This window comes from Lacerta agilis, chromosome 8, assembly GCF_009819535.1.
Source record: "Lacerta agilis isolate rLacAgi1 chromosome 8, rLacAgi1.pri, whole genome shotgun sequence".
Classification (NCBI taxonomy): Eukaryota; Metazoa; Chordata; class Lepidosauria; order Squamata; family Lacertidae; genus Lacerta; species Lacerta agilis.
In genome coordinates this window covers 77,903,011-77,921,797 of record NC_046319.1, presented here as the reverse complement: position 1 = coordinate 77,921,797, position 18,787 = coordinate 77,903,011, and the positions used below count along the sequence as shown (strand labels likewise).

Below are 18,787 nucleotides of genomic sequence, written 5' to 3'. Positions count from 1 at the left end.
TGCTGCTAATGCACCGGTTTGATTTCACCCCCAGAGGCTTACTCCATTGTTTCTCAAGTCAGACCAGATGGCAACAACTAAGGGTGGCCCCTCATGTTGGGAAAGATGGAGGGCACAAGGAGAAGGGGATGACAGAGGACGAGATGGTTGGACAGTGTTCTCAAAGCGACTGGCATGAGTCTCGCCAAACTGTGGGAGGCAGTGGAGGATAGGGGTGCCTGGCGTGCTCTGGACCATGGCGTCATGAAGAGTCGGACACGACTGAACAACAACAAGCTGTGTTGGTCTGCCATAGACAAAACAAAATAAAAAAATAAAAAAATTCCTTCCAGTAGCACCTTAGAGACCAACTAAGTTTGTTCTTGGTATGAGTTTTCGTGAAGAAGTGTGCATGCACATGAAAGCTCATACCAAGAACAAACTTAGTTGGTCTCTAAGGTGCTACTGGAAGGAATTTTTATATTTTTTATTTTGTTTTGTGATTCCCAAGTTACTTTTGCTTCCCTCGTAGGGACACAGCAAACTCATTGTATCAAGTTAGATCAGGCATTCCCAACCTGCAGCCCTCCAGATGTTTTGGCCTACAACTCCCATGATCCCTAGCTAACAGGACCAGTGGTCAGGGATGATGGGAAGTATTGCATGTTGCCTTGAATCATAGAATCTTAGAGTTAGTTGGAAGGGACCCAAGGGTCATCTAGCCCAGCCCCCTGCAATGAATATGCTTTTGAACTCCCGCAGTCATATATCTCTATAAACTCGTGTTTCAGCAAGTGCCATACCGAGGAAACCTCGCCGGAGGGCTGGGATCCAAGAGGACCATCGTGCTGAGAGGATTCATCCAGCCCCCGGGCCCTAGTTTGGGGAACCCTGGATTTAACTATCTTCCCAGTTTAAAAACCAAAGGTAAATTTAATAAAAATTACCTGATGCCTAAAAACACACAATGATTGTGCCAGGCTTGCTTCCCTGGGGAGAGCACAAAGGGGGAGCCAACACTGAAAAGGCCTGATCTTGTGTGGTCACCCTTGGAATGCAGGGTCCTGTTTGGTTCATGTGGAGAGAGATGTGGTCCTTGACGTCTTGAACTGCTTATCGCTTTGTAAGCCAAAACTGAGCCTAGAAACTCCTTGGTTGCTAATAATGACCACTGAGTTCTGGAGCAGCTGCGGTTTCTGAACCGTCATCAAGGGCAGCCCCAAGTGTAGCGTATTGCAGTGATCTAAGCCTGGAAGCCACCAGAGCAGAAGTTAGGTTCTTTCTATGCTGCGTTTTTGTATTCTGCTTCGAGATGTTTAAATATTAAGTGGCTTGGATACATGCCTTTAAATGAATAAATACGATGCATAAATAAATAAAATTAATTTGCTGCCGGCTCCGCTCTGTCTCTTGTATGCTTGCACTCATTAACAGCCCTTGCCCTCTGCTGACTTAAAAGCCAAGGAGGCCTTTGGGTTTATTTAAAAAATAATAATTGGAAGAATGCCAACAGGCTGTGCGGGTACAGTTCAAAAGGTACATCAGCTGCAGTGGGCGATGTGGCTGGCTGAGCATGGCACATGGATCTAGTGTTCCTGTGCAGTTGTGCATTTATGTCAGGGTGGATTTGATTTAAACCAAACTGATTTAAATCACGATTTTAAATCACGATTTAAATCACTAGTCAGTAAGGCTCAGTGAAATCCGATTTAAATAAAAAAAATCTGATTTAAATCAAAAAAATTGGATTTTTAAAATTTAAATCCACCCTGAGCCTTACTGACTAGTGATTTATATCGTGATTTAAATCGCTATTAATTTCAGTTTGATTTAAACCAAATCCACCCTGATTTATGTCCATGTGCACTTCCCTGTTTAGGGAAATTTTAAATGTTTGATAGCTTTATTATTCTGTTGGGAGCCACCCAGATGGGCGGGGTATAAATAAATAAATAAATAATAATAATAATAATTAACACTACATCCACTACCACCCAAACCACTCAGAAATTTAACTCCAAAAAGCCTAGAGATGAGGCAGAATCCCAAAGAGGCTCATGTGCTCTAAGTCACCCGTAAATGAGGCATTCCTGATACATAGGAACACAGGGAGCTGCCTTATACTGAACCAGACCATTGGTCCACCAGGTTCAGTACTGCCTACTCTGACTGGCAGCAGCTCTCCAGGTCTCAGACAGAGATCTCTCCCAGCCCCACCTGGAGAGGCCAAGGATTGCATCGGAGACTTTTTTCCATGCAAAGCACATGTCCCATCACAGAACTGCCGCATTTCCCCAAGTCCAGATAAGAGTGTGATAAGAACTTGCTGGATGAGGCCAACGGCCAGCATCCTGCTCTCACATTGGCCAACCAGATGTCTGTGGGAAACCCACAAGAAGCACTCGAGCACAAGAGTGCTCCCCTCGCCTTTTTTTCAGGACACATCTTCTTTGTCACGGGTAGGGTCACCATAATCAGCAAATGTGTGTCTTCACAATATGGCAACCCTGTCATGGATGCATTAGCTGAGATTCCTGCATTGCAAGGGGTTGGACTGGATGACCTTCATGGTCTCTTCCAACTCTACAATTCTATGAATGTGTGTCCCAAGTTAGACCAACCCCCCTATCTTTACATCTCACCACCCTGCTTACCCGCCTCCCACAGATCACCCCACCTGCACCCGCAACTGCAGAGCGTGACAACAGCCTTTCGTTTTTATGTATATAGGCAGAAAATCCATTTAAGTGAACCAGGAAATCCCAGTAAAAGATAGCGTAATCTTTATGTATGCCACGACAGCAGCTAGGATATTATTAGCGAAGAACTGGAAGACTGAAGTGATACCGACAGTGGAAGAATGGCAGATCAAAATGATCGACTACATGGAGCTCACAGAATTGACCGGGAAAATCCAAGACCAGAGGGACGACGCGATGGAGCAAGATTGGAAGAAATTTAAGGAATATTTAAGAACGCATGCAAAAATAAAGATTTAAGAAAAGAGCAGATAGAAGAAATAGGCTACAGTTTGGAATTGTATATATAGAATTATAAGAATTAAGTTTAGTAGTATCTTTTTTATAATATGAGGATAGGGAATTACTACAGATGTGATACAGTGTACGTAGGAGGAGAGGGTGTGAGGAAGTCACCAAGACAATGTAATAGAAGATGTAAGTGAATTTAGGAAAATATATTGTGTTGATGTTGTTTTTTAATTATTGTTGTTGTTTGTAGTGTGTTGTATTGTTTTTGCATTTTTGTATTGTTATATTAGATTTTTTTAATATAAAAAAATAGAAAATCCATTTCAGATATAGGCACTGCGCATTTGACGACAGGTTATGCAGAACGGGAAAAAGAGGCACAGGATTTCCAGCTTCTGTGCAGGCCCCTGGTCCAACACCTCTTGTTTTAGGAATGAATCACTTTGAGTATGAAAAAAATATATTTAGCAAGCAACCTAAAAAGAGAGATCCGTTTTACCAGAGCATAAACACTTTTTAAGCGATGCTGTGTTATTCCAGCAGAGGGCGCAAAACTCCAAGGAATTGTGAGCAGGGAAGTTCAGGAAAAAAACATTGTCTTTCCCAGCCTCAACCACACAGCTGCACTGAAACCCGATTTATAAAAGGCTCTGGTGGGCAGGAAGAGGTTACAAAGGGGTAATAGGGACAGGGGGGAAAGGGACAGGAAATCTAATGGCTTGCACACAAATACATTAGATTGGTGACTGGGAGTGGGAGGAGCCAAGACCATGAAAGACCTACATTGGCTCCCAGTACGTTTCTGAGCACAATTCAAAGTGTTGGTGCTGACCTTTAGAGCCATAAATGGCCTCAAAGGCCCAATATATCTGAAGGGTACCTAAGGGACCGCCTCTCCTGGTATGTCCCGGGTAGGACATTAAGGTCCTCAAATAATAATTTGTTGGAGGTCCCGAGCCACAAGGATGCTAGCTTGGCTTCAACTAGGGCCAGGGCCTTCTCAGTACTGCCCCCCCCCCGACTTGGTGGAATGGTCTGTCACAAGAGACCAGGGCCCTGCGGGATTTGGCATCTTTCCGCAGGGCCTGCATGACGGAGCAAGTATTTCCCCGGGTTTCGCCCCGCGCGCATGCGCTGAAGCACTTTACCGCGCATGCGCAAAAGCAACACCTCCGGTTGCAAATTCCTCAGGATCCGACCGGAGCTCCGGAACGGATCCTGTGCACAACCGGAGGTACCACTGTATAATGAAATGAAAAAAAATGTTAAAAAACCAGAAGCTTTCTTTTTCAGGAATTATAGGTACCAAGATACCAAAGGAGCAGAAAAGGCTGTTTATTTATGTGACAACAGCCAAACGGATGCTATTAGCCCAGAGATGGAAGGAAGAGACAACCCTGACCAGAGAAGAATGGCAAACCAAGGTAATGGACAATGCCGAAATGGCAAAATTAACTGGGGAGCTCAGAAATCAAGAAGACAAGAACTTTAAGAAAGAATGGGGAAAGTTCATAATTTATTTACGAGACCACTGTAAGCAGGTTAAAACATTAGCGGGATTTCAACCGCACTTGTAAAGTAACGGAAAGTACTTGGAAGGATTAAAATTTGGTTAAGTATTGATGTGCAGTTGTAAATACTATCATTAGGACCCATGGAGGGATGGGGGGGGGAGCTAGGGGATTCAGAGTAATCTCGAAATTTGGATCTTGAATTGTTTTTCGTTGTATGTTTGTAAAATCATACACACACACACACACAGTATAGAGAGCTTCTCCCAAGTCTGTGGAGCAGCTGCAGAAAGAGGGGACCTCTTCCCCCTCCACTAGTTTATGTACCTTCCCCTGATGGGCTACACACACGCAGCTGGAGACTGCGCCTGTGTGGAAACATCCTATGCTCATCCCTTTTCAGTCCCGTCCTGGTTCTGGAAGAAAGTGGTGCAAGAAGGAGGAGGGAGCACCTAGCCCTTCACTTGCCTCTTCCTCCTACCCATCCTGTGCTCCCCACACTCCAGCTCTGATACTTCCCCTGCTTTTGACTCTTGCCTCCTAGCCGATACTTGTTGTTGTTCAGTCGTTCAGTCATGTCTGACTTTTCGGGACCCCATGGACCAGAGCACGCCAGGCACGCCTATCCTCCACTGCCTCACGCAGTTTGGTCAAACTCATGCCAGTCGCTTAGAGAACCCTGTCCAACCATCTCATCCTCTGTCGCCCTCTTCTCCTTGTGCCCTCCATCTTTCCCAACATCAGGCTCTTTTCCAGGGAGTCTTCTCTTCTCATGAGGTGGCCAAAGTACTGGAGCCTCAACTTCAGGATCTGTCCTTCCAGTGAGCACTCAGGGCTGATTTCTTTAAGGATGGATAGGTTTGACCTTCTTGCAGTCCACGGGACTCTCAAGAGTCTCCTCCAGCACCATAATTCAAAAGCATCAATTCTTCGGCGCTCAGCCTTCTTTATGGTCCAGCTCTCACTTCCATACATCACTACTGGGGAAACCATAGCTTTAACTATACGGACCTTTGTCGGCAAGGTGATGTCTCTGCTTTTTAAGATGCTGTCTAGGTTTGTCATTGCTTTTCTCCCAAGAAGCAGGCGTCTTCTAATTTAGTGACTGCTGTCGCTATCTGCAGTGATCATGGAGCCCAAGAAAGTAAAATCTCTCACTGCCTCCATTTCTTCCCCTTCTTCCCCTAGCAGGTACAACTCCCCACAAATCACTGCTCCCCTCTCCGGAGTCAGACACCAGCCCTTCTTCTCCCCCATGGTCTTCAGCATACTGCCAGTCCCTCTCAGTGGATGGCTGTAAAGGGGATTGGACTAATTCATCGAGGGGGATACAGCTATCAATGACGACTATCAATTGCCCTGACCCAGCAGAGAAGTACATTTTTTTCAATATTGAAGTAGGTTCCCCAATATTAATTCCACGTAAAGGGGCCCAGAAATATGAAAGAAACCGCCCTATTTTAAATTTATCGTATAATATTTCATATAATTCTCCTTACAAAACTTCTTCCAAACCTACTAGCGTAACTTGGTACAGTTATTTTTCCTCAAATTTCTTCCAATCTTCCAAGAATCTCTGGTTATAGATTCTTAAAGTAATAGTAGAATTACGAAATTACAAAATTATGATTTGAAAAATTGGAAATCTTTAGATGTGGTTGGTGGAAGTCCAAAAAAAGATTGTATAAGGTGTGAAGAGGTGTTAAATATAAGTGTGGGAAATATGTCAAAATTTAATAAAAATATATATATTTTAAAAAACGAAAGAAACCACCCTTGTATATCCATAATTTATTGATTCAAATAAACGTAGACTACAAATCGTTTTAAAACCCAGCTGATTTTTTTACGCAGAGGCAGAAACTGAAAAGGAGCACAGCCTTTTGAAACACCCTCTAACAAACATGGAGGTCCCCTTACATTCATTTTTTCCCTCTCTCTCTTAAAAATTACATTGCAAAAATAAAGCAAAGATTATTGTTTCTTATTTTATATATATATATATAATCTACTAAGGTAGATGGTTTCTGCAGGCCTGTTGTTATCCATGTTTCTTTTTTTAAAAAGCAAAACAAAATTAAAAAGGGAAACACAGAAAAGTGGACTGTTAGCCACGTTTGTCTCCACCCCTTTCCACGTTTATCTCCACTTCCCGGAACCATCGTCAACCTTCTGGGCAGGAAGTCCAGTCCGTCTCTTTAAAGTGCAAAGAGTCTGCAACCAGAGGCGGGAATGCAGTGCTCAGAGAATGAGAGAGCGCCCCCTGGGCTTCTGGAGGGGGGGAAGCGCCATTCTTTGTCAGGGGGAAGTCTATTGAGAGAGAAAGAGGGAGAGAGATTAAGTTAGGCTCACAATCCACCATTAGCCTGGTCACCTGCGGCGACTAAGAGTCACATCTAGGCGAGTAGAAAGGGAGATTTTGCACACGTGGCTTTTTCTTTCAGGATGCAAATGATCAACACAGGTAAGCTTTTTGTAGATTAGTAGTGTGAGTCGGGCTGGGATGAGATTCAGCAAAGATGACTCAGTGAACTTCACAGAAGAGCAGGGGTCACGTATCTCCAGGGCCGGATTTAGGTTTGATGAGGCCCTAAGCTACTGAAGGTAATGGGGCCCTTTAGATGTCCAGCTGTCCTTTGTCAACAATAAAGGGTCGCTGTTTTGTGTGTTGAATATATGCTATATGGTAATTTATGGACCTGATAGGTATCTAAAGCCATTTGCGCATGTTGCCATGCAACCAGTCCATGCAGAATGTAGGCACCCTATATATAGAAAGGAGCAAACCAGTGATATTTTAGGGAGCAGGCTAGCAGGTGGGGCCCATGACTTACATCATAGGAGCCAGCACAACACAAAACACTGTTGCTGTGTGTAGATTTTATTTTATTTGTTTTTTATCTTATATTTTGGAAATGTACATCCAGGTTTTTTTTCCTTTAAATTTTTTTGGGGGGGCCCCGAAGAGAGTGGAGCTCTAAGCTATAGCTTGTTTAGCTTATACGTAAATCTTGGGAGCGTGCAAGCAGCGAGGAGGAAATGACTTTGCTGTGCTTTAAACCGCTAATGTGAACATTAAAGGAAAAGAGACCCCGGACCAGTCACGGACGACTGGGGTTGAGGCGCTCATCTTGCATTATTGGCCGAGGGAGCCAGCGTACAGCTTCCCGGTCATGTGGCCAGCATGACCAAGCCGCTTCTGGCGAACCAGAACAGCGCATGGAAATGCCGTTTACATTCCCGCCAGAGTGGTACCTATTTATCTACTTGTACTTTGAGGTGCTTTTGAACTGCTAGGTTGGCAGGAGCTGGGACCAAGCAACGGGAGCTCACCCCGTCGTGGGGTTTCGAACCGTCGACCTTCTGATCGGCAAGCCCTAGGCTCTGTTGTTTAACCCACAGCGCCACCTGCGTCCCACACCCATACCCTGTGCTTAATCTGTTTTAAAATAGCAGCTGAGTCTTTTGAAGAGGAGGCTAAGGGAACTGCAACCATCCTTAATTTCACACCCCCCACCCTAGAAAGATAACCTGAACCCAAACGGAAAGTTTTTCAGACTGTCATTCTTTGCTCCTGCAGGTAGTTTCCAGGAGCTTGTGCTAGAGGCAGTTAATTAAATTTTGGGGAGAGGAAAAAACCAATACCAAAAGGCAGGGAGAAGCTTGGGGAGAATTAAATCAAGTGAAGAAAGGCAAAATTAAAATTCCGTCACTTATACACTGTACATATCTGGTGGACCTGTGAAAAAAAATCAAAAGCTTCTGGGATATAGTATACGATGAACTTTAAAAATATATATGTTTAAATACAACTTTGTGAAAAATACAGAGGGAATAACAGACACAGCTTTAGCAAAAAAAAGACCAGAAAATATTCCTTGATGTCACAGGCGCTGCTTAATTGCCAGAAATTGGAAAAAAGGAATTTGTGCCAACGAAATGGCAGGATGAATTATTAGATTATACTGAACTGGCCAGATTAACAGAGACAAGAATTTCAAAAAGAATGGGGGAAATGCAGAGAATATTTTACCAAGCCACCCCTCCAAAAATACACCTGGACTTGTTTCGATTGATTTCGACAGGAGACTTTGTGGTTTCTTAAGTCATAATTAGGAAAAATTGTAATAATCACATATAAAAGGAACAGTACACAAGAAGTAAATAAAGAGGCCATTTACAGGATAAAGGAAGTCTTTGTTTTTATATTATGTTTTCTTTGTGTAAAGGGATAGGAGTTTAATTTTGGCAATTAAATTCTCAACGGTGGTGGGTTTGTTTGTTTGTTTGTTGTGGACTATGTTGTAAATAAATTACTTAAAAAACAAAAATAAAATTCCGTCACTTGCATTGTGCGAAGTTAACAGGGGGAAAGGAAAAAGAAGCCCAAAGCATTTTAGACTTTAATTAGGGCTTCGAATTTCCCAGACGCAGTTGCAAGTAACAAGAAATCAATTTGCTCTGTTTGGGGAGGTGTGTAGAGCGTTTCAAGTTAACCTAATAAAATAAAACAAAAAAACCCGCCCGACTTTCTGCTTCGAGAATAGACGCCGCTGCAACCATTTTGCAGGCAACTGAGTTCCACGCAGCTAATCCACGTTTAATCCACCAGAAGGTAATGCACAGAGTCCCCCTTTGTCTGCGAGGGAGAGGCAAGAGCTGGATTTAAGTTATATGAGGGGGGAAAGGGTGGTTGGTGGGGTGCGTGGAGAGGCTTTTGAGAGAGGAACAGTTTGTTCCAAGCCCTGGCAAATCTCACAGGCTGGTGAGGCTGCTGCTGTAGACGTATGGTTACCAGATTTTTTTCAAGCACACATGCATATTGTATAAAGGTGCAAAGCACCCTGTGAAACATAAATGCGCCGCCCGCTCGTGACTCCCGAGCCTCCCCCGATCTCCTGCCCCCTTCCCCCTTTGTTTTGACTGATTGTGGGAGGCTCAGGAAAGTAAGGTGGTGTCTAGCAGGGCTGTCTTACCCATAGAGGCTAGTGGCGCGGGGCGCCAGGGTGCCAAGTTCTGGAGGGCGCCAGGGAAGAGGCAGAGGCTGGGCGCGGTGCCTCCCGGCATCAGTTCGCCTGCCTCTGCCATGCCGCGCCCAGAGCCTCCGTATCCCGTGGCCACCGCGGCACGAAGCGGCCAGCTGATCCGGGAGGCGCTGCGTCCAGCCTCTGCCTCTTCCCCGCCAGAGGAGCTGCCCTCCAGCTGCTGCCTGCCTCCTCCAGCCCTGCCAGCAGCTCCGTCCTCCCTAAAAAAACATCTGGGAAACGGGGTGGGGGGTGTTGGTGGGGTGGCACCGCCGGAGGGAGCTTTGCACCACAGCGCCAGATATGCTTCAGATGGCCCTGGTGTCTAGTCAGGCCTGGTTGCAGGACAAATTGCACCCCAGCTAAAGAATATCTCCGCCAACCCACTCTGCATTTGTTCGCCCTTTAAAAAATAAATAAGCATTACAGTATTGCATTTGTGGCCCATTTTATCACCTCTTTGCATTTTGTGTTTTTTTTTTTTTTACAATCAAGCTGTGTTTAAATTTCAAGAAATATATACTGTGTATATATCTCAAATTCTCAGAATGCCAAATTTTACATCCTTTACTATCTATCCGTCTGTATATCTATCTACTGACCTATCAATCTATCTATAGTTCTTCCCCTGCAGAATTTTGGAACATATACGAGGGCTGGCCTACACTTGGAATTTCCCGGACATAGCCGGGAATCGTCCATCGATAATGTCATCCTGGCGGAATTTTCGAAATTCAGTTAAAATGTCCGGGGAAATCCAGGCGTATTTCAGCCCACATGGGAAGTGTTGATTGGGGGGGGGGGGCGAATTTCCTAAAAGATAGATAGAAAACTGCAATTTGTTGGAGATTTTGCAAAAAAAAGGGGGGGGAGAAATTAACCCGGGAGATCAGGGTTCGAATTCTGCCGCTCAGCCCTGAAGCTCACTGGGCATAGCCTTGTTAGCCACCCACTCCCTCTCAGCCTAGCCTACCCTGCAGGGTTGTTGTGAGGATAAATATAGGGAGATCTAAATGCAAATAATAATAATAATAATAATAATAATAATAATAATAATAATAATAATAATAATAATATTGTGGAGTTACCAACAGGAGGATACGCACCACGCGTGTGGGGCTAACTGAGCCCCAGGCAGCCTTTGAGCTCATGCAAGGAGATGAGCTTGTTCTCATCCAGGTCGCAATAGTCCAGGAACTTGCGGACGCAGCGCTTCGGCCGCGTGTTCCTCTTCATGTAGAGTTTCAGGGGCCGCAGCTCCCGCTCGCTGATGCTGTTGCTGAAGTCCTTGTCCAGGCGGACAAACTGCCAGCGCACGGCCCGCTCCTCCAGGCTGGGCCCCGTCAGGCTGTCCGAAAACCTGTGGGTGGGGAGCAGAGGGGGGGTCAGGAGAGCCCTGCCGGATCAGGGACACCTAGTTTTGGGCGGCCCAGGACATGTGCATTCCTTAAAAAACAGAAACGCCTTTGATCCTTTTAAAGAAATGTATTGTAGCTTGCCGCCCCAAACTCCAAGAGCGCAGGCTTGGAATCTTGCAAAAATTCTAGAATCACAGAATTCTAGAGTTGGAAGGGAACCCCGAGGACTAGGCCAACCCCCTGCAATGCAGGAATATGTCCCTTACGAGGATCGAACCTGCAGCCTTGAGATTATCAGTACCATGTTCTAACCAGCTGAGCTATCGGTGGACAAGCACAGCTCTCACCCTCTGGCTTCTGCCTGCAGCCTGCTTTTCAGGTCAGCTAACACACATCCTCCTAAGTACCAGCCTAGTGAGGAAGGTGAAATGCCCACCCATTTGCCCAGAGGGCATCATCATCATCATCTCTTTTGCCATAGTATTGGTGGTGTATGGATGCGGGTGGCGCTGTGGGTTAAACCACAGAGCCTAGGGCTTGCCGATCAGAAGGTCGGCGGTTCGAATCCCCGCGACGGGGTGAGCTCCCGTTGCTCGGTCCCAGCTCCTGCCAACCTAGCAGTTCAAAAGCATGTCAAAGTGCAAGTAGATAAATAGGTACCACTCTGGCGGGAAGGTAAACAGCGTTTCCATGTGCTGCTCTGGTTCGCCAGAAGCGGCTTAGTCATGCTGGCCACATGACCCGGAAGCTGTACGCTGGCTCCTTCGGCCAGTAAAGCGAGATGAGCGCCGCAATCCCAGAGTCGTCCGCGACTGGACCTAACAGTCAGGGGTCCCTTTACCTAGTACCTCTGGCGAGGGACACATCATGCTCCTTCATCATTTGTCCATCTTTGGTTCTCACCTGTGGCTCCTAGGAGCTGTCAGCAGGCGACAGCGGCCACACCCCAAGAATGGCTTCAACTGGCCGGCTAAACCAGGTGAGGGTGGCCGATGGGTCTTAAACCCTCAGTGAATTAGGGACTTTCCCTGCATGCAAAGACTGGTTCTGGCAGATTGAGCAGACAAGACCAAGAGTGGGTCCAGTGGTCAAGGAGATGGTTTCTGCCCGTGCTGCAGAGGGAAATGAAGGGTAGATGGAGCTCGTGCACCTGGCAAGGTAGCCCATCGAGGAGAAGGAAAATTCTGGTTCTAAACCTCTGCTGCCTTGCAGTGTATCTTCAGGAGAAGAAAAGTCTAAGGGGTTATTGTGTTGTTTTACATTTGTTATTCGTGTATCTAGCGTTTGTATGTTTCTTCAAGTTATTATATCATATTTAATCTTTTCAGCTGACGAAGGTTAAAGACACCGAAACAGGGTCCTGTCCTGCCTTTGGGTTATTGAGACCCCACCTTACGTTAAAAGACTTTTTATCCAACACTGTATTCCAATTTTGCATCAAAAGACTCTCTAATGGAACTGGAACCTGAACTATTTGATTAAATATTATTGAACTGAGACATTACCTTTGAAAAGTTTCGGTTTGTGAAAACTATCTCAAGATAAAGCTTGTCCTCTTGATCGGACATATACTGTCAGGAAACCCCCCTCCCCGGGGTTGGTAGCATCCCAGGATCGCTTGCAGTACAGGGAACCACCCCCTTTGTTCCCCAGTTCGTCATCCCCCTCCTCTGGAGGAAGCGACCATTCCTCCAGTGGGGAGGGGGAGTTGGAGGCAGGAAGTCGGCGCAGGGGCTGTGAAGGGACCGCAGAGCCTGAGCACCAAGGGGGAAGCGGGGAACAGGGATAGGTTCCCGCGCCCCGAGTTCGTAGACAGGAAAGACGTGGAAGGGGGAGGCGGGGGTTTAGAATCCCGCGCCTCTTTTGCTGGACAAAGAACCGGAAGGGTTCATTCCCGGACTCTGGGAAGGGATGAGATGGACGTTTGAACTTTTGCTCCACTGTAAATATCTGCACAATAAAGAACTTAGTTTTTAGAAGTTCTGCGTTCGCCTGATTTCTCATGAGCAACCACTGAACGTCCTGACATATACTCTTGAAAATTGCATTGTTATATAAATTGTATGGTTGTATGCTTCTTGTTTTCTATGTTTACTGTTGAGTTGTGAATAGGGATTATTCTCATTACTGAATGGCAATAGTTGGCCTGAGTTCTTTGTTTACTTTCTAAGGGGCAAACCCTACACAAATGCAGAGTGGACTTGCTCACAAATTTATTGACAGCTGCACGAATTATGATAGCTAGGAAGTGGAAGGGGCACGCGGAATATAAAATGGAAGAATAGCATAAAGAGGTGTGGGATAGAGCTATTAATGAAAATTTAACATGTGCCATTAAGGTAAGATGGGGAATATACATGAGAAATGATTTTGAGGAGATATGGAGGGTGTTTGTCAAATTTATACCATTAAAATGGAAAGGGGGAAAACCATCGCAAGGGGTGTTGAAATTTTGGGAGGTTAGGTACCGTATTTTTCGCTCCATAAGACACACTTTTTTCCTCCTAAAAAGTAAGGGGAAATATCTGTGCGTCTTATGGAGTGAATGGTGGTCCCTGGAGCTGAATTGCCCACGGGCCAAAAGAGGATCATGCTTTTTATTTTACAAAGAGAAAAGTGGGTGTTGAAAGGACCCCGCTCAGCAGCTGATCAGCAAGAGATCAGGAGAGAGATAAGAGTCCCGGCTCCCTTTCAGCCCTGCCCTCCATTGTTGAATGTGCTGCAGAAGGAGGTAGTTTGTTTCCCCAGCGACATGTGACTGGCTGATTAGATTATCTGTCTGGAAACTGTAGAAAAGGCTCCCTTTCCTTTAGAAGCTGCAGAAATGTGAGTTGAACCCCATAAAAACAGAGCGTTTCCTCTTTGCTTTTCCCCCTTTGCAAAAGGAGCTTTGATTTCCCCCCTTTGCAAAAAAAGCTGCAAAACTTTTAGCTGATCCTCAAAAAACAGGGTTTTTCCCTTTGCAAAAAAGCTGCAAAACTTTTAGCTGATCCTCAAAAAAACAGGGCTTTTAAAGGAGGAAAACCAGAAAAATATTTTTTTCTTGTTTCCTCCTCTAAAAACGAGGTGTGCCCTATGGAGCAAAAAATACGGCAGTTACAATGGAATGGTCTCGGTGGTGGGGTGCACCTTTTTATTCTTATTTACGTATGATTATTACTTTGTCAAAATAAAATAAAAACAAAACCAAAAAAATACAAAAGGGGAAAAAATACAAATACAAATGCAGACTGGAGTCCCTAAGACGGTTGGATGGCACCTTGTATGCCTCCTTCCGGCAACTCCTGCAGCCCAGCTGGTGCCAAACGTCTTGCTTTCCTTTCCTTTGGACCATATCGGTGAGACCGAGAGCGGAGTCTTGTCTTCTGGGCAGCCCAGAACCTCCGGACACACTGCCCAGGCTTGGGCCCCAGGGAGGTCACTGTGGCGTGTGCCCTCTTATACTGGTGATGTCACCCCAGTATGAGAGTGAAAGAGTTAACTGACAGCCCAATGAGAAACCAGGGGGTGGAGTCAGGGAGGTTATAAGATTAAGCACAGAGGTGTTTAGGAGAAGATCAGATCAGATAGGTAAGAGAGAAGTCTGAAGGGAAGTTGAGTCTGTGGGTTGGTTTAGTCTTGTGCGAGAGAGAGAGAGAGAGAGAGAGAGAGAGAGAATTTGTTAAGAGGAGTCAGTCAGGAAGTTGAGATAATCGGTCAGAAGGTATTAGGAAGGTATAAATATGGTCTGAAGCTCAACATAAAAAAACTAAGATCACGGCCACTGGTCCCATCACCTCCTGGCAAACAGAAGGGGAAGAAATGGAGGCAGTGAGAGATTTTACTTTCTTGGGCTCCATGATCACTGCAGATGGTGACAGCAGTCACGAAATTAAAAGACGCCTGCTTCTTGGGAGGAAAGCAATGACAAACCTAGACAGCATCTTAAAAAGCAGAGACACCACCTTGCCAACAAAGGTCCGTATAGTTAAAGCTATGGTTTTCCCAGTAGCAATGTACGGAAGTGAGAGCTGGAAGGCTGATCGCCGAAGAATTGATGCTTTTGAATTATGGTGCTGGAGGAGACTCTTGAGAGTCCCATGGACTGCAAGAAGATCAAACTTATCCATCCTTAAAGAAATCAGCCCTGAGTGCTCACTGGAAGGACAGATCCTGAAGCTGAGGCTCCAATACTTTGGGCCACCTCATGAGAAGAGAAGACTCCCTAGAAAAGACCCTGATGTTGGGAAAGATGGAGGGCACAAGGAGAAGGGGACGACAGAGGATGAGATGGTTGGACAGTGTTCTCGAAGCAACTAGCATGAGTTTGGCCAAACTGTGTGAGGCAGTGGAGGATAGGGGTGCCTGGCGTGCTCTGGTCCTTGGGGTCACGAAGAGTCGGACACGACTGAACAACAACAACAGGATGGTATAGGCCGGTATAGGAACTAAAGTTAAGAAAATAAACTTGTGTTTTGAGAAAATAAACTTGTGTTTTTGGTTCACTTTTAAAAACTGACTGGACTCAGTAAGTTATTGGCGAGTACCTGGTTGGTGGCAGCGGGAAAGAGGGACTGTGGTGGCACAGGGATCAATAGACCGTTAAACATCCGGGGACCCTGTGTGCGATCGCCTCAGTCACTTCCGTGCTACTAATGCACCGGTTTGATTTCACCCCCAGAGGCTTACTCCATTGTTTCTCAAGACAGACCAGATGGCAACAACTAAGGGTGGTCCTTAGGTGGCAACTAGGACCATTATCTCACAAGCAAACCTGTTTCTGGTTCAACAAATGGAATCCTCTATTAGATTTTAACTCTTGCTTAAAACGTTTGGCAACAACTCTCTTCCCTGTGCCCTTTCAGAGAGAGAGAGAGAGAGAGAGAAAGAGAGTGCACAGCATTTACCTTCGGTATGGAACTGGCATCATCCTCGACTGCAGCATGTCGGAAGCCAAGGCTTTGATCAGATTGGAGAGGAACTCTACCTTCTTGGAGCCTGGACAGCCTAGCAGGAAAGAACAAAAGGAACAATTTGTCTGTCGAGACCCACACCTGGCAGAAAGGCGACGATTAAAAAGCGTTTGAAAAGAAGCAGAGATTCAAAGCCATGCTCCCACCTGGCAGCAAACGATCCCGGAAGAGGGAGCCCATTTCTGCATTCTTGGCCGCCGCATCCGCCTCGCAGTCAGGGGGGAAGTTCCTGCGAGAAAGAAAGAAGAGAGATGCCGAGCGAACACTAACATCAACAAGTATACTAGCAAAATAAAATAAAAAAATTAAAATTCCTTCCAGTAGCACCTTAGAGACCAACTTATTTTATTTTTTATTCTGTTTTGACTATGGCAGACCAACATGGCTACCTACCTGTAACAAGAATACTAGCAATAATGGCAGTAAGATTGTTATTATTCTTTAAATCCCAGCTGCCCAAAAACTCAGCGACTGTCCCTGTCCTCAAGGTAACAATATGAGAGACGCAGCACAAAAGGAAAAGGGGCTGGAAAGGATGAGGGGGGAAAAAAGCTCAGGCACTGATTCCTACCAGGGCTGGGTGATAATCAGCTTTAACTGCATGTTGCGGGGAGCGCCAACCATGCTCCCCTCAGCTGGGCAGTTTCATGGAGCCCCCACCTCACCGCCGGCTCACGGGAGCCAGCGTCGAGCTGGGGGCTCCTTTAACTGCTCGGCTGAGGTCAGGGCAGCTGCCCACTCCTCAGTTGAGCAGTTTAAAGATGCAGAGGGAGGCTATCGGCCGATACAGCTTGTTTCTCCCTCCCCGTCCTATAAAGGAGAAACTCGAAAAATTAGAATATCGTGGAAAAGTTCCATTTATGTAAGCAATTGTTTTCATTAGCTACTGGAGTTTAATATATGAGATGGACTCATGACGTGCAAAGCGAGATATGTCAAGCCTTTGCTTGTTATAATTGTGATGATTATGGCGTGCAGCTGATGAAAACCCAAAAGTTGAGATTGTTAATTTGGGGTTCTCATCAGCTGTGCGCCATAACCATCACAATTATAACAAACAGAGGCTTGACATATCTCGCTTTGCACCTTTTAAGTTGAATTACTGAAAGAAATGAATCTCTCCACGATATTCTAATTTTTCGAGTTTCACCTGTGTACATAGAATCATAGAATCATAGGGTTGGAAGAGACCACAAGGGCCATCCAGTCCAACCCCCTGCCAAGCAGGAAACACCTGACAGATGGCTGTCAAGCCTCTGCTTCAAGACCTCCAAAGGAGGAGACTCCACCACACTCCTTGGCAGCAAATTCCACTGTCAAACAGCTCTCACTGTCAGGAAGTTCTTCCTAATGTTTAGGTGGAATCTTCTTTCTTGTAGTTTCAATCCATTGCCCCGTGTCCGCTTCTCTGGAGCAGCAGAAAACCACCTTTCTCCCTCCTCCATATGACATCCTTTTATATATTTGAACATGGCTATCATATCACCCCTTAACCTTCTCTTCTCCAGGCTAAACATACCCAGCTCCCTAAGCCGTTCCTCATAAGGCATTGTTTCCAGGCCTTTGACCATTTTGGTTGCCCTCTTCTGGTTGCCCTCTTCTGAGTGAAACCAACACCGCAGTCTGCTGCTCATACATCGCAGTCTGCTGGGCAATGCAGTGGCACCTTTGGTTTAAGAACAGCTTAGTTTATGAACAACTCGATTAAGAACGCTGCAAACCCGGAAGTAGGTTTGTGAACTTTGCCTTCGAAGCAGAACATGTTTTGCTTCCTGTTGAGTATAAATTGAGTCCCCCGCCGCTATGGGAAAGCATGCCTTGGTTTAAGAACGCTTCGGTTTAAGAACGGACTTCCGGAACGGATTAAGTTCGTAAACCGAGGTACCACTGTGTATCGATATATCGCCCAGGCCTAATTCCTAATTAACAGAAATATTGGGGGGAAGACCACTAACAAACAAAACAGGCTGAATGCTCAATTAAGAAGGTCGTCTGGAGGCACTGCTACATCTGTGGACAGCATAGAATCCTCCCCCAAACCTGGGAGCTGTAGTTTGTCAAGGGTGCTGGGAATTGTAGCTCTGAGGTGTGTAATCTATAGTTCCCAGGATTCACGTGAGGAGGCGGGAGGGTGTGTTTTCAACATACCATATTTTTTGCTCCATAAGACGCACTTTTTTCTATTACTTGCTGGTGCGTACTGGTTTGTACTGGTGCTTACTGGTTTGTTCTGGTTCACTTTCCTCTTGCTTCCTATTACTTGCTGGTGCGTACTGGTTTGTACTGGTGCTTACTGGTCTGTACTGGTTTGTACTGGTGCTTACTGGTTTGTACTGGTTCGCTTTCCTCTTGCTTCCTATTACTTGCTGGTGCATACTGGTTTGTACTGGTGCTTACTGGTCTGTACTGGTGCTTACTGGTTTGTACTGGTTCACTTTCCTCTTGCTTCCTATTACCTGCTGGTGCTTACTGGTCTGTACTGGTGCTTACTGGTTTGTACTGGTTGGCTTTCCTCTTGCTTCCTATTACTTGCTGGTACGTACTGGTTTGTACTGGTGCTTACTGGTCTGTACTGGTTTGTACTGGTGCTTACTGGTTTGTACTGGTTTGTTTTCCTCTTGCTGCCTATTACCTGCTGGTGCTTACTGGTCTGTACTGGTGCGTACTTGTGCTTACTGGTCTGTACTGGTTTGTACTGGTGCTTACTGGTTTGTAAGCAATGCTTTTCCCCCCTTTACAAAAGCTGCACAAATCTGAACTGATCCTCAAAAAGCAGGGCTTTTCCCTTTGCAAAAAAAAGCTGCAAAACGTTGAGCTAATTCTCAAAAAAACCCACTTGGTTTTAGAGGAGGAAAACCAGAAAAATATTTTCCCCCTGGTTTCCTCCTCTAAAAACGAGGTGCGCCCTATGGTCCGGAGCGTCCTATGGAGCGAAAAATACGGTACATAGCCTTCATGCTGCTACTTTGCTGA

At 45.6% G+C, this 18,787-nt stretch overlaps 1 protein-coding gene across 3 annotated transcripts in view; it reads right to left on the bottom strand.

Moving 5' to 3' along the window:
* Positions 1 to 6,256: 6,256 nt before the first annotated feature.
* Positions 6,257 to 18,787, bottom strand: part of LOC117051792 (SPARC-related modular calcium-binding protein 1-like) — a 54,000-nt gene continuing 41,469 nt past the window's right edge. For all 3 annotated transcript variants that reach the window (XM_033158457.1, XM_033158459.1, XM_033158458.1), the window contains 4 exons: positions 15,961 to 16,043; positions 15,749 to 15,848; positions 10,611 to 10,864; positions 6,257 to 6,790 (listed from right to left, as the gene is read on the bottom strand). In XM_033158457.1, the coding sequence (XP_033014348.1) occupies positions 10,624 to 10,864; positions 15,749 to 15,848; positions 15,961 to 16,043 (424 nt within the window). In that variant the 3' untranslated portion in view covers positions 6,257 to 6,790; positions 10,611 to 10,623. The remainder of the gene's footprint in view (positions 6,791 to 10,610; positions 10,865 to 15,748; positions 15,849 to 15,960; positions 16,044 to 18,787) is intronic.